This window comes from Arabidopsis thaliana (genome assembly GCF_000001735.4).
Source record: "Arabidopsis thaliana chromosome 1 sequence".
NCBI classification, from domain to species: Eukaryota; Viridiplantae; Streptophyta; class Magnoliopsida; order Brassicales; family Brassicaceae; genus Arabidopsis; species Arabidopsis thaliana.
This window is the reverse complement of record NC_003070.9, coordinates 23,814,939-23,828,127: the sequence shown is the minus strand read 5'-3', so window position 1 is coordinate 23,828,127 and position 13,189 is coordinate 23,814,939. Positions and strand designations below refer to the sequence as shown.

At 38.4% G+C, this 13,189-nt stretch overlaps 5 protein-coding genes and 1 long non-coding RNA gene across 6 annotated transcripts; 3 read left to right on the top strand and 3 right to left on the bottom strand.

The window, feature by feature from the left end:
- Window positions 1–79: 79 nt before the first annotated feature.
- On the top strand, window positions 80–607 carry AT1G64195 (Defensin-like (DEFL) family protein; the record flags this gene model as incomplete). Its single annotated transcript, NM_001036150.3, has 2 exons — window positions 80–138; window positions 258–607. The coding sequence occupies 2 exons, from the start codon at window positions 80–82 to the stop codon at window positions 415–417; spliced, it is 219 nt and encodes a 72-aa protein (NP_001031227.2). The 3' UTR covers window positions 418–607.
- Window positions 608–991: 384 nt separating this feature from the next.
- On the top strand, window positions 992–2,800 carry AT1G64190 (6-phosphogluconate dehydrogenase family protein). Its single transcript, NM_105093.3, has one exon. The coding sequence runs from the start codon at window positions 1,116–1,118 to the stop codon at window positions 2,577–2,579; it is 1,464 nt and encodes a 487-aa protein (NP_176601.1). The 5' UTR covers window positions 992–1,115; the 3' UTR covers window positions 2,580–2,800.
- On the bottom strand, window positions 1,901–2,478 carry AT1G08657. The gene has a single exon (NR_139472.1). It is a non-coding gene; the product is annotated as an other RNA (long non-coding RNA).
- On the bottom strand, window positions 2,745–3,641 carry AT1G64185 (Lactoylglutathione lyase / glyoxalase I family protein). Its single transcript, NM_105092.4, has 3 exons — window positions 3,438–3,641; window positions 3,127–3,262; window positions 2,745–3,032 (listed from the first exon to the last, which is right to left on the bottom strand). Exons 1-3 carry the CDS (start codon window positions 3,599–3,601, stop codon window positions 2,976–2,978), a joined length of 357 nt encoding a protein of 118 aa, NP_564827.1. The 5' UTR covers window positions 3,602–3,641; the 3' UTR covers window positions 2,745–2,975.
- A 127-nt stretch (window positions 3,642–3,768) lies between these two features.
- On the bottom strand, window positions 3,769–6,675 carry AT1G64180 (intracellular protein transport protein USO1-like protein). The gene is made up of 2 exons (NM_105091.2): window positions 6,102–6,675; window positions 3,769–5,329 (listed from the first exon to the last, which is right to left on the bottom strand). The coding sequence occupies exons 1-2, from the start codon at window positions 6,486–6,488 to the stop codon at window positions 3,935–3,937; spliced, it is 1,782 nt and encodes a 593-aa protein (NP_564826.1). The 5' UTR covers window positions 6,489–6,675; the 3' UTR covers window positions 3,769–3,934.
- Window positions 6,676–9,646: 2,971 nt separating this feature from the next.
- Window positions 9,647–13,144, top strand: CHX16 (cation/H+ exchanger 16). Its single transcript, NM_105090.4, has 3 exons — window positions 9,647–10,053; window positions 10,582–11,586; window positions 11,678–13,144. The coding sequence occupies exons 1-3, from the start codon at window positions 9,835–9,837 to the stop codon at window positions 12,887–12,889; spliced, it is 2,436 nt and encodes an 811-aa protein (NP_176599.2). The 5' UTR covers window positions 9,647–9,834; the 3' UTR covers window positions 12,890–13,144.
- The last annotated feature ends 45 nt before the right edge of the window (window positions 13,145–13,189 follow it).

Genomic DNA, 13,189 nt, shown 5'->3' with positions numbered 1-13,189 from the left:
CTCCTCCTTCTTGGCTAAATTCACACACTGTTATAGTGTTATTTGTTTGAAGGAACAAAAAAGAACTTCAATAAAGAAAATGGCGTCTAACAAAATCTCCTTCTCCTTTGTTCTTTGCCTATATATGTGCTCTCTATTGTTCATCATTACATTACACATCAAATAGACAATAGTTCATAGAAATCATTGTTTCTAATTTTCTTGGTTTAGTAAATGAACCCCTTAACTTTTTTTCTTATTAAAATTATAGAGTTAAGAGATGCAAAAAGTATGAATCCAACGGGAAGACGATGCCCAGATCCTAACGGTGTGGAGAAGAAAAGTATGTGTTACAGTTCCTGTAAGACACAAGGTTTTATGGGTGGTTCTTGTCAAGGCCACAAGGGTAATTACATGTGCGAGTGTTATGAAGGATAAACACCATCTCATTGATAAACTCTGTCTTGTTTAATTGATCCACTTAGTCTCCTATCATCATATAAGAAAGATACTTGGTTATCCAGTAGAATGGTGAGATCGTAGATGGAAAGTTGTCCGACCATTCAACATCGTCAAAAGGCTAATGTATCAAGTTGATGTAAAATAATTGAAAAACTTTTATAGAGACTAAAAAGAAGAGGTAGAGAGTCCAAGTTCGACATGGACACTACCATATTGATCGTATTAAAAAATGTTGTTACAACCAAAATATATATTAGATATGAAACATCATTAGAGATTAATAAATCAAACAGCCCACTAGTTGGATATTAAAAAAATTAAACGAATGTTATTGTATGAATTTTCGTAAGTCATTTGCATATAACGACAAGCAAATCCTTAAGCTATGATTAAATTTTTATGTTAGAGTGTGATTTGTAAACATTTTTAATTTAACAAAAACATTAGAATCATATTTGAAACAAAAACGGCAACGTTTGTTAACATGGAGTTCTAGACGAGACGACACCGTTTTGAAAAACATAGAGATCATCGTTTTCGTTTGTCCCTTGGCTCCATCGACGAGTCCGTCATTTTCACAGTATAAATATCTCCACCCACTCTCTCTCATCACTCCCACTACCTCATTTTTCTCTCTCTACCTAACCAATCCTAAGCTCATCTCTCTATCTCCAATGGAGTCCGCCGCACTATCCCGAATCGGTCTCGCCGGACTCGCCGTGATGGGCCAAAACCTCGCCTTAAACATCGCCGAGAAAGGTTTCCCAATCTCAGTCTACAATCGAACCACTTCCAAAGTCGACGAAACCCTAGATCGAGCCGCCGTCGAAGGAAACCTCCCAGTCTCCGGCCAATACTCTCCCCGCGATTTCGTCCTCTCGATCCAACGGCCTAGATCTCTCATCATCCTCGTCAAAGCTGGAGCTCCCGTTGACCAAACAATCGACGCCTTCTCCGAATACATGGAGCCAGGAGATTGCATCATCGACGGTGGAAACGAATGGTATCAGAACACAGAGCGACGGATCTCCGAAGCTGAGCAAAAAGGATTGCTCTATTTAGGTATGGGAGTCTCCGGCGGCGAAGAAGGAGCTCGTAACGGTCCTTCGTTAATGCCTGGTGGATCATTTCAAGCTTATGATAACATCAAAGATATTTTGGAGAAAGTCGCAGCTCAAGTTGAAGATGGACCTTGTGTTACTTACATCGGAGAAGGTGGATCTGGAAATTTCGTGAAGATGGTTCATAATGGGATTGAGTATGGAGATATGCAATTGATCTCTGAAGCTTATGATGTGTTGAAGAACGTTGGTGGATTAAGCAACGAGGAGCTTGCTGAGATTTTCACTGAGTGGAATTCAGGTGAGCTTGAGAGTTTCTTGGTTGAGATAACTTCTGATATATTTAGGGTTAAGGATGAGTTTGGTGATGGAGAGTTAGTTGATAAGATTTTGGATAAGACTGGTATGAAAGGTACTGGGAAATGGACGGTGCAGCAAGCGGCGGAGCTGTCTGTTGCAGCTCCGACGATTGCTGCTTCGTTGGATTGTAGGTATTTGAGTGGGTTGAAAGATGAGAGGGAGAATGCAGCGAAAGTGTTGAGGGAAGCTGGATTGAAAGAAGAGATTGGTTCTGCGTCGAGTGGAATCGATAAGAAGAGATTGGTTGATGATGTTAGGCAAGCTTTGTATGCTTCCAAGATTTGTAGTTATGCTCAAGGGATGAATTTGCTTAGAGCTAAGAGTTTAGAGAAGAGTTGGAACTTGAATTTTGGTGAATTGGCTAGGATTTGGAAAGGTGGTTGTATTATAAGAGCGGTTTTCTTGGATAGGATCAAGAAAGCTTACCAGAGGAACCCGGACTTGGCTAGTCTTGTGGTTGATCCTGAGTTTGCTAAAGAGATGGTTCAGAGACAAGCTGCTTGGAGAAGAGTTGTTGGTTTGGCTGTTTCTGCTGGGATTAGCACGCCTGGAATGTGTGCTAGTCTTGCGTATTTCGATACTTATAGACGTGCTAGATTGCCGGCGAATCTGGTTCAGGCGCAGAGAGATCTCTTTGGAGCTCACACTTATGAGAGAACCGATCGTCCTGGTGCGTACCATACTGAATGGACTAAGCTTGCCAGGAAGAACCATTGAAAAATCCCTTTCTGTTTTTGTAAAAGCCCTATTTGTCTTGCTTATTTTTGAGCAATTGGAAATGGGATTTCAAACCACATTGTTTAACACGAGTATTTTGTTCAGATTTCAGAATAAGAAATGCAGCAGCACCTTGATTTTTGTTTTTGTTTCTGAACATCTTTGCTTTTAAATTTGTAAAACATATCTCCCCTGTCTTTAATAGATCGAATGTCTAGACGATTAGTTGAACAATCAATTAACGACTTTTCTGCGCCGGATATATTAGATTTACATTTGTCTTAGAGCTAAGTCCTTACCAAACATCCGATTAGCAAAATTTTGAAACATTATTCAACCAAAATCGGATCGAAAAAAACAAAATCAAATCCACATAATCCGAACTGAATAGAAAACTCATGAAGGTTCATAGAGTCCGAGCACATGACCATCAAGACATCTCACAGAAGCAACCTGGTTATCAAGAAAAAGAAAGATTTGAATTCTTATCAAAAGAAATGTTAGACAATGAGATTAAAGCATTTGCAGGAAGTGGTTGCGTTTTTACCTTGCCATGGACTTCATATTTGATAGAGCCATCGAGTTCAGCTCCTAATTCCATAAGTTTAGAGATTGTTGTATTAATGTCTGCTACAGTGAACGATAGTAACGAAGAGTATCCTTTCTCACTCATCACATGCTCGCTGCATCAAAAACAATGATGGCTCTATAATTTAACACAGATTCTCTATAAGTTCCACATTTTCAATCAGACAGGACAGTGAACTGAAGACAACCAAGTAAAAAACAACTCTCCAGGGGAAAATAAAGTTTCATTGAGGCAAATGATCGAACAGGTTATAGGCATTGAGTCAATACCTGGGAGCTTGCATAAGAGCTAGCTTGAGGGGACCTGACTGAAGTTCAGCCCAACGTAAGGTAACGACATTGACGGAGAAATCGAGACCTTTCTCATAGAATCGAGCCGCTTTTGGTACGTCTCTGTGGAGCTGCAAGATCCACCTAAACGACGCCGTTGCCATCTCGCTCTCTTCACAGACGAAGACAAACGATAACTTGATAATACAAATAGGCCCCAGAACCAATAAAAACCCTCAAAACGTCGCCGTTTCTGCTCTTTATAGTCTACCAATTCACAGATTCACAACTCTTTTTTCTTGTCTGAAACAAAAATCAAGAATACAAAATTCACAGATGATCAAATCAATATAAAACAGATATACATTATACACTAGTTACAATATAAGCTCTACAGATGAACATATACACAAATGGAACAATCTCAGCTTGTTCCATCTTCGAGTCCGACCATTTCCGCCAAAAATGGCTCTTACGATACAGATTACATCAGAAACTCAATCCTTGAATAGCCTAACCCGTGGCCTTGAACTCGTTGTTCTCGCTTCGCTTAGTTTAGTCTTCAAAGTGTTATCCTTTACTCCTCGTGGCGCACCAAGATCAGGTGTTACGGTTCGTGTATTCCATTGACGAATCGGGCTCTCTCGTCTCCTTGATGGGTAACTGCAAGAAGCTTCATCGATCTCCCGAGTTTCCGACGATAACCTCCGATGAGTTCTGATCATTTCTCCAACCACATTGTTCGTTTCTTTACCACACTTCTCAGTTTCAGGCTCCATTTCATTGGCTCTAGTTTTCTTTTTCTCATTAGAAGACATCGCCCACGCCATTTGATCCTCGAACTTCACTTGTAAACTCGACGGGCTTTGACTCCGTCTTTGTGGTCTTTCACTAACACCAACTTTTATTAGTTCCGGTTTTTCAGTTTCATCGCCACGTGGTGGCTTTGCAACATCACTCCCATGTTTCTTGAGCTCAAAACAATTCGAACCGCTTCCGCCAGAATCTTCCTCCTCCTCACGGTCTACTTCCCAAATCGGGGCGCTCATGGCGTTAAATGGAACCGACTCAAGTGAAGTACGGCGATTTCTCGCTATTTCATTAGAGTCTGCGTTCTGATTAGTCTTAAGAAATGTTTCTATCTCAAACTCGAGCTTCTCCAAAGCCGATCCGTTGCCACTCTGAATCCTTTCATCAAGCCATGATTCCGCAATACAAAGAATCATATGATCTTGTTCATCCCAACCTTTCCAGTTCTTATCCAACTTCTGCTTTAAACCATGAATCTCCCTTTCGTAACTCTTGATCCCTTTTGCAAACTCATCACATAATCTCTCCAGAATTTTCTTTGACTCAGTCCCTCTCTCCATCTCCTTAACGCAGTTAGACAACGTTGACTTCACTTCCGAGAGCTCTTGTGCCAATTTCCTATACAGACTCTCAGAACGTTTCCTTAGTTTCCGCTCATCTTCTAGCGATTGAACAGCAGAGCTTAACCGATCGTGTTCCTTCGTACCTTTCGACAGCTTTTCTTCCGCGAGTTGCTTCACAAAATCATCCATATCGCGTTTATCGGCTTGCTTGCATCTAAGAAGGTCTTTGATCCGGGCACGTGAGTGAGCAAGCTCGGTTTTCAAAGATTTTATTAAGGAGATATTAGCGGAATGCTGCTCCTCGAGGATCCAGATTCGGTTCAGCACTTTAAGAAGTTCGGTTGATGTCTTGATATTGTTGTTAGGCTCACCAGCTCGTCTTCTTCCACGGAACTCCAATGAGCTATCGTAGCTTGTAGGAGATACCGGCTGCAAAGCATGGTCATTTCTTTCAGTTAAATGATGATGCTTCATCAGCATTTGCCCGATCTGTCTCCTTATACTTCCCGCACTCTCTGGCTGGGACACAAGAACCATAGCAGAATTGTTAAGATAGAAGAACCAAAACCAAACAAACAGAATTTTCTACTAAACAACTGCATTGATCAAAATGAAAAGCCGGAGCAAAAGGTCTCTTCAAGCTCAGTGATGCGAGAGTAAACTAATGAGAGAAACAAGTAATTGCAGTTGAACTAACGATCACATTTTTAAATAGAATCCTCCGTTACCAAACTTGACCTCATCGTAAAAGAGAATCCTCTGCAGGACTAAGAAACCAAAATCTAGTAACTTAGAACCAAACACAAATGAGCTCAGAATCAATGGCAATAGTATTGCCTTCAGCTTGCGAGGTTCGTGTCTGGCGAATCGGATTAAGGGCTTTGGTGTGGGTGATTTGAGCGAAAAAAATCAGCTAAATAAACAAAAGTTAACTCTCTCCAACCAATGACTTGCAAAATTCTTAACAAAGAACAGAGCAATTGGGTAAACCTAGAACACTTATCACCAATATGAGAATCCAAATTTGGCCAAAACCCTGAACCAGAAACAGAAACAAAACAATCTAGGGCTAAGACATTCAGAAATTCATCACAACCCATGTCACAAAATTCAAACTTTAAAAGGCAAAACGATACATTGTCACAAGATATTCAAACTTGAGCAATGCCCAATCCTAAAACCAATCAGCTTCATGGGATAATCAAACGAAAAAAAACAAAATTAAATCAAGGCAAAATTACCAGAAAAGGGTAAAAATCCAATCTCTAGAAAGAGAAGGATAGAGAGAGACCTGGTGATCAGTGAGCTCAATACCATTATTGTCTGCAACCGCCGCCTTTCCATGGCCGTGACGGAGACGACGGCTGTTACTAGGACCAGCAGAACCTAAGGGAGCTCTGTGCATTTTAGTAGCAGCAGGAGGATGAATCAGGTGGTCGTTGTCGTAATACTGATAAAATTCCCAGAGAGAAGCAGCAAGCTTTCTAGAGGAGGCAGAAGAAGGGTTCTTATTAGGGTTGAAGCTAATATGCACAGGAGTGGAAGGTCGGCGAAAGACACTTCTATGGCCTACAAAAACAGCTCTTCTCCTTAACTTTTCTATAAATCTCTTCCCTTTTTGCCCTTCTCCTCCATCATCTTCCTCTTCTTCTTCTTCTTCTTCTTCTTTACTTTTCATTTCTTTAGAGAGCGGCTAACTAAACCAAAAGTTCGACTTTTTCTTTGTTGCTTTTATTAAGAAGAAACCTTTTTTCTCTGTTCATAATCATGGAGATGGAACTGTTGTCTCTCTCGTTTCATTTATTCAGTTTTGATCATTGAGTGTTTCCTTTTCTTCTTCTTCGTTGAGTGGCCGCAAAATTGAGAAATTGTTACAATCATCTGAGTTTTTACTGATGCGTCAATAAAAATTTGTTATTTTATGAAGAAGAATATGCGGTGTCATAGTCTGTGTCCAGTGAGTAAAACTATAAGCATTACACGTAGGTACGTTGTTTGGGATGATGCTGTGTGATCTTCCCACAAGTAAAACTTTTATTCTTAGCTTCTGTGTTTACATTTTTAACAACATTTTTTATCTTCTCCAGTAGTCCCTAAACGAATTAATATTCTTTCTTGCAAACAATATTTTATTTTTAACGTTTTCACTAAATTGTATCTAATGTTTACAATTACATAGCCTACGTGGTTACATTCTCGGCTAATAACACAATGTTCCTTTCCAAATGATATATAATGTATGTTACAGTTCCAGTGGCAAAAAAAAACTAGAAACTCTCCAAAACGGTGAGAGCAGAGCATGAGGGTAGAGCATGGTTCATGTACATAGGATTCTAGCTTATTTGGGGCCTAAGCATAAATGGTGGACTGGATCAGACTTATGATGGGCTTGTGGTGTAAACCTAATATAATTCAGAATCAAACCCTCAGGGCCAAATGGAGAGCAGATTCGGTCACAAGTGTTTGGGGCCTTAACTAAATATTGGCTCATTCAAATGATTACTGGAAATAGAAAAATTACAGTACCTATGTTTGAATTTGGGGAAATTAGGCTAATTTAAAGGAGTTTTACTTGACAGGATTAAAAGAGTTTAGCTTTTACCGTTATACACAAGTAAAAGAGTTTTGGTCTACTGATCGACCATGGTGCATTGCATTCTATAAAAGTAATATTTTATATGTTTCATTTTTTTTTCTGTCAATGACACATTAATTAAAATATCAATTCTCTGATAATCTAATTTAAAAGACAAAAAAATTACAAATAAAATTTCAGAAAATAAACTTTTAGGACAACGGAGTAGACAATATGTTTTAGCATTACAAGAATAAAGAATACAAAAGAATGAGGCTCCATCTCTTTTGTATAAAAGCATCATTAGCGGCAACTAATTTAACCAACAAAAAATATATGGTAAAATAAAGTTGGTAAAAAATATTAAATATATTTAGTTTTCTTAGACCAAAAAATAATCATGTGGTCTGGAGAAACCATGTTAGAATTCGAATTGGGGTGATCAATTATACTACTTGAACCTAGTTGGCAGAGATTTTTGTCTCTTTTACCACCGTACCATATCGACTTGGTCAATATATTTAGAATTTTGACATTAAAAATTAAAAATATCTTTTAAATTTTAGATTTTCTACGAGGTTGTTTGAAATAATATGTAGAAAATTGTTTTTCTTATGGAATTTAAAAAGCTATATTAGAGTAACCGACAAGTAACACCTTGACTTTGTAGATTATATATAATGAGACGACCATTTTCATCCACAACTAAATTTTCTTTTCTTGTTTTTGTTTGTTTTACATTTCTTAGACGTGGGACCTAATTACAAAATACTCCAATAATTTAGGTTGAAAATTGGGAATGGGCAATAATACTTGATAGTGTATTATATTGTCTCCTACCCGTTTTTTAAGAACATTAATATGTATTCACCCTTAGCGGAAATTGGTGTGGCTTTGATCGAGGTTGAACTTTGATTCTAGTGACAATAAGAAAAAGAAATGGCTACTAGATATATTTTAATTTCTTTGTTTATAAAAAACATTGTTTTTTAACATGTTTTACGCAAATTATGTAAATTTCTATTATAATAAAAATATGATACGATAATTTTGTAGAACAAAAATAAAAATTTAAAATGATATTTTTTGTGAAACGGAAAAAATAGATACCCTTAAATTATTAAAATAAAATATTCTTTCTTTTACCAAACTTACTAAAACTAAATCTCATTCTCATTAATTAAGACTCATATCTAAGAAAAATGTACATGGTGTGGTTTATATACAAACTCATGTGTGGACTAAACCAAAAACCTTAACCAAAAACAAAAATAAAATCTTCTAAACTGGTTTATACTTGTACCATTGTACAATTGACAAATGAACCTAAGCATTATACAGGACGGATACATCAATAACATATTTGACGAGACCAAGTCAGTCTAGTCGTCTCAACAATAATAGTAAAACTCATTTTTTTGTCCCCAAATAATAAAATATCTACTTAACTTAAGTTGTGGAGAGTTTTGTAAAACAAATTGGTTTTCGCTGTCCCAATAAGAAAACATTTCTCCAAAACATTGTATAAATTGAACTTCGAAGTTCTGCAAAACACTAAACGACGTCACAACGTAAAATACAAAATTAAAATAGAAAAATGTTATTGTCAATAATACACATACATACACAGAGAAATGATTTTAGAAAATACACAAGTTTCAGCTTAGAAAAATCGACGTGAAAAATGATTAAAAGACAGTTTGCAATCAGAGTAATTGATAAACAAATATTTTAAAACAACAATCAAAGATATGAACCAATCAGGATCTAAGACATGATATGTTCTAGCAACGGACCTTCTGTGTCAAGCTCATCTATGTGGCCTTCAAAACCAGCATATACGAGAACAGCTAACACTATCAACAATTGAAGTCGAACTTTAAAGTGAAGAAACAGGAAAAAAATCCGGACAATATCAAACTTTTTCCTCTAAAAAATATTAGTTTGGATTGCGCGACATGAAAACTTTCTGATTATAGAATATGAAAGTATAACGATGACGTTTTGTTTTTGACAAAATACGATGACATCTAATTTATTTATCTTTTATCAACACACACAACATAAAGCATAGTCCACAAGCAATCTTTTTTTACAATGTGATGGAATCTGCTTGAATATTGAAGTAACGAACCAGTGTCCGGTTTAACCACACCAAAATTTGAAATGGCATAAACCGGTGACATTGTTAGTCCACTTTATAAGGTTTTGTCTTGGCCTGCTCTATCAGATTTCATTAGTCAGAAAGTAAATCGAAAAATCTTATCACCTACTTGATATACCCTACGGACACTATTTTCAAACCAAGTTGTTGGTTTGAGATCTTATGTATATATATATTACATACATACACATATATAGACCACATAAGATACTCTAGGGAATCACAATAAGTCAATAATGATTATATAAGTCAGACACAAAGATATTTACATTTTTGCAGACAATAATGGGTACTTTGGTCAACGGTACTATTCCGGCGATGAAGTGTCCCAAGAATGTGGCGATGATGAAGACAACGTCTAACGGAGTGTTCGATGGAGAGAGTCCATTAGATTTCGCTTTTCCTCTTGTCATTCTTCAGATTTGCCTTGTCGTCGCCGTCACTCGCTCTTTGGCCTTCCTTCTCCGTCCCATGAGACAACCACGTGTTGTCGCCGAGATCATTGTAAGTCCTCCATCAACCGGTTTAGGTCAGTCTTATAGTTTCCGGTTTAATAAATATCCTACCAGACTGAAATATGAGTTATACCGGGATTCCGTTCAGCTTATTACTGTATGTGGTTTCTTGGTTAGAAAAAATAATAACTACAAACCTAATTCCTCTTTAGTCACACATGTCAGGTTCAATTTTAATCAATTATCTCTTTAATTTTCAGACAATTGGTTCAGTTTTTTTTGGACATGTTTTTTTTTTTATTTTTCGTTTCATCACTAAACAATCATGAAGCCATCTTACTAATTTGGTTTAGAAATTATGTAGATTCGTTTATAAATAGTTAATTTGTTCTTTAGAAAACATCCAATAAAATTGGAAAGATACAATAATACAAATAAGATTAGCATGGTGGATACTGATTTTAAAAAATTATATTTGGTTGTATTTATTTGTATTGGTATAAAAACATTTCACTTATCCAGTTTAATTCAAAAACTAAACCAGACAGAAATTGATTTAATTTGTACCGGGATTTAGGGCGGGATTCTTCTTGGCCCGTCGGCTCTCGGTAGAATCACGTCGTACAAGAATTCAATTTTCCCGGCGAGAAGTCTAACGGTGCTCGACACTCTAGCAAACCTCGGCCTCCTTCTCTTCCTTTTCCTCGTCGGACTCGAGATCGATCTGACATCTCTCCGACGTACCGGCAAAAAAGCGATTTCCATCGCCGCCGCCGGAATGCTTCTCCCCTTCGGTATGGGCATTGTCACCTCCTTCGCTTTCCCTGAAGCTTCTTCTTCTGGCGACAATAGCAAAGTACTTCCGTTCATCATTTTCATGGGAGTCGCGCTCTCGATCACTGCTTTCGGAGTTTTGGCGAGAATACTCGCTGAATTAAAGCTACTCACAACCGATCTCGGCCGGATTTCAATGAACGCCGCCGCAATTAACGACGTCGCGGCTTGGGTTCTCCTAGCTCTCGCTGTATCTCTCTCCGGCGATAGGAATTCTCCGCTTGTTCCTCTCTGGGTTCTGTTAAGTGGAATCGCGTTTGTGATCGCGTGTTTTTTAATCGTACCGCGAATTTTCAAATTCATCTCTCGGCGTTGCCCAGAAGGCGAACCCATAGGCGAAATGTACGTTTGCGTCGCCCTTTGCGCGGTTCTACTCGCGGGTTTCGCGACAGACGCCATTGGGATTCACGCGATTTTCGGTGCGTTTGTGATGGGCGTTTTGTTTCCCAAAGGACATTTCTCAGACGCGATTGTGGAGAAGATTGAAGATCTTGTAATGGGTCTTCTTCTACCACTGTACTTCGTTATGAGCGGTTTGAAAACGGATATAACTACGATTCAAGGTGTGAAATCGTGGGGACGACTCGCGTTGGTGATTGTTACGGCTTGTTTTGGCAAAATCGTTGGGACTGTGAGTGTTGCCTTGTTATGCAAGGTAAGGCTCCGTGAATCGGTTGTTCTTGGGGTTTTAATGAACACAAAGGGTTTAGTGGAGCTAATTGTTCTCAACATTGGCAAAGACAGAAAGGTACTTTCATCTATTCTAAAACAATATAATTACAAGCTGAAATGATTTTAATCAAATAGTTAAGGATTTAATTAGGATTTATGTAACGCAGGTTTTGAGCGATCAGACTTTTGCAATTATGGTTCTCATGGCGATATTCACAACATTCATCACAACGCCAATAGTCTTGGCGTTATACAAACCAAGCGAGACAACACAAACACATAGTAGCGTCAGCTACAAGAACCGCAAACATAGACGCAAGATTGAGAATGATGAAGAAGGCGAGAAGATGCAGCAGCTTAAGGTTTTGGTATGTCTTCAAAGCAGTAAAGATATTGATCCCATGATGAAAATAATGGAAGCTACTCGTGGAAGCAACGAAACCAAAGAAAGATTTTGCGTTTACGTTATGCATTTAACTCAACTCTCCGAGAGACCTTCTTCTATTCGAATGGTTCAAAAGGTGAGAAGCAACGGTTTGCCCTTTTGGAACAAGAAAAGAGAGAATTCTAGTGCCGTTACGGTCGCGTTCGAGGCGTCTAGTAAGCTAAGTAGCGTTTCGGTGCGTTCTGTGACCGCGATTTCACCGTTGTCAACAATTCATGAGGATATATGTAGCTCTGCTGATAGTAAATGCACAGCGTTTGTGATTTTGCCGTTCCATAAGCAATGGAGATCTCTGGAGAAAGAATTTGAAACGGTGAGATCGGAGTATCAGGGGATTAACAAAAGAGTTCTTGAGAATTCACCGTGTTCTGTTGGAATTTTGGTTGATCGTGGTCTCGGCGACAACAATTCTCCGGTAGCTTCGAGCAACTTTTCACTTTCCGTCAATGTTCTGTTCTTTGGCGGTTGCGATGATCGTGAAGCTTTGGTTTACGGGTTACGAATGGCTGAACATCCGGGCGTTAACTTGACCGTTGTGGTTATCTCTGGTCCGGAGAGCGCAAGGTTTGATAGGCTTGAAGCGCAAGAAACATCACTATGTTCCTTAGACGAGCAATTCCTTGCAGCAATCAAGAAAAGGGCCAATGCAGCTAGATTTGAAGAGAGGACGGTGAATTCAACGGAGGAAGTGGTTGAGATTATCCGCCAATTTTACGAGTGCGATATTTTATTGGTGGGAAAATCTTCCAAAGGACCTATGGTTTCAAGATTACCGGTTATGAAGATAGAGTGTCCAGAACTGGGACCGGTCGGAAACTTGATCGTGTCAAATGAGATTTCTACTTCAGTGTCTGTTTTGGTGGTTCAACAATACACCGGGAAAGGTCCTTCTGTGGTGGGTTCCGTCTCTGTCCCGGTGGTGGAGACGCCATGAAAATCTGGAAACAGAGGATTGTGTTTTCTTTACCTTGAAGCACAAACCATGATGGATAACACGAAACACTCTTATGTATCAACATGCATGAATCAAACGACTCCCCTTTTTATGAATTTGTAAGATAAAACATATTTATGAATTTGAGTCACTGATTATATCATATCCTTAAAACATATGATTTGATGGATAGATTATTCAAGTTGTTAAGAGTTCAAAATTTTGACCAAAGATATTTATATTTTGGTAAGTCGATCCTTTTTTCAAAGGAATACTTCATATAGTAATTTTAGATACTAC

Excerpts from the sequence above, each read along its gene's own strand:
- AT1G64190 (NM_105093.3), top strand. The coding sequence starts at position 1,116 with ATGGAGTCCGCCGCACTATCCCGAATCGGTCTCGCCGGACTCGCCGTG.
- AT1G64185 (NM_105092.4), bottom strand. The coding sequence starts at position 3,601 with ATGGCAACGGCGTCGTTTAGGTGGATCTTGCAGCTCCACAGAGACGTA. Across the intron at positions 3,263-3,437 it reads GCTCTTATGCAAGCTCCCAG|CGAGCATGTGATGAGTGAGA; the intron begins GTATTGACTCAA and ends TTTTTGATGCAG. Across the intron at positions 3,033-3,126 it reads AATATGAAGTCCATGGCAAG|GTTGCTTCTGTGAGATGTCT; the intron begins GTAAAAACGCAA and ends CTTGATAACCAG.
- AT1G64180 (NM_105091.2), bottom strand. The coding sequence starts at position 6,488 with ATGAAAAGTAAAGAAGAAGAAGAAGAAGAAGAAGAGGAAGATGATGGA. Across the intron at positions 5,330-6,101 it reads TTGAGCTCACTGATCACCAG|CCAGAGAGTGCGGGAAGTAT; the intron begins GTCTCTCTCTAT and ends CTTGTGTCCCAG.
- CHX16 (NM_105090.4), top strand. The coding sequence starts at position 9,835 with ATGGGTACTTTGGTCAACGGTACTATTCCGGCGATGAAGTGTCCCAAG. Across the intron at positions 10,054-10,581 it reads GTGTTGTCGCCGAGATCATT|GGCGGGATTCTTCTTGGCCC; the intron begins GTAAGTCCTCCA and ends ACCGGGATTTAG. Across the intron at positions 11,587-11,677 it reads ACATTGGCAAAGACAGAAAG|GTTTTGAGCGATCAGACTTT; the intron begins GTACTTTCATCT and ends TATGTAACGCAG.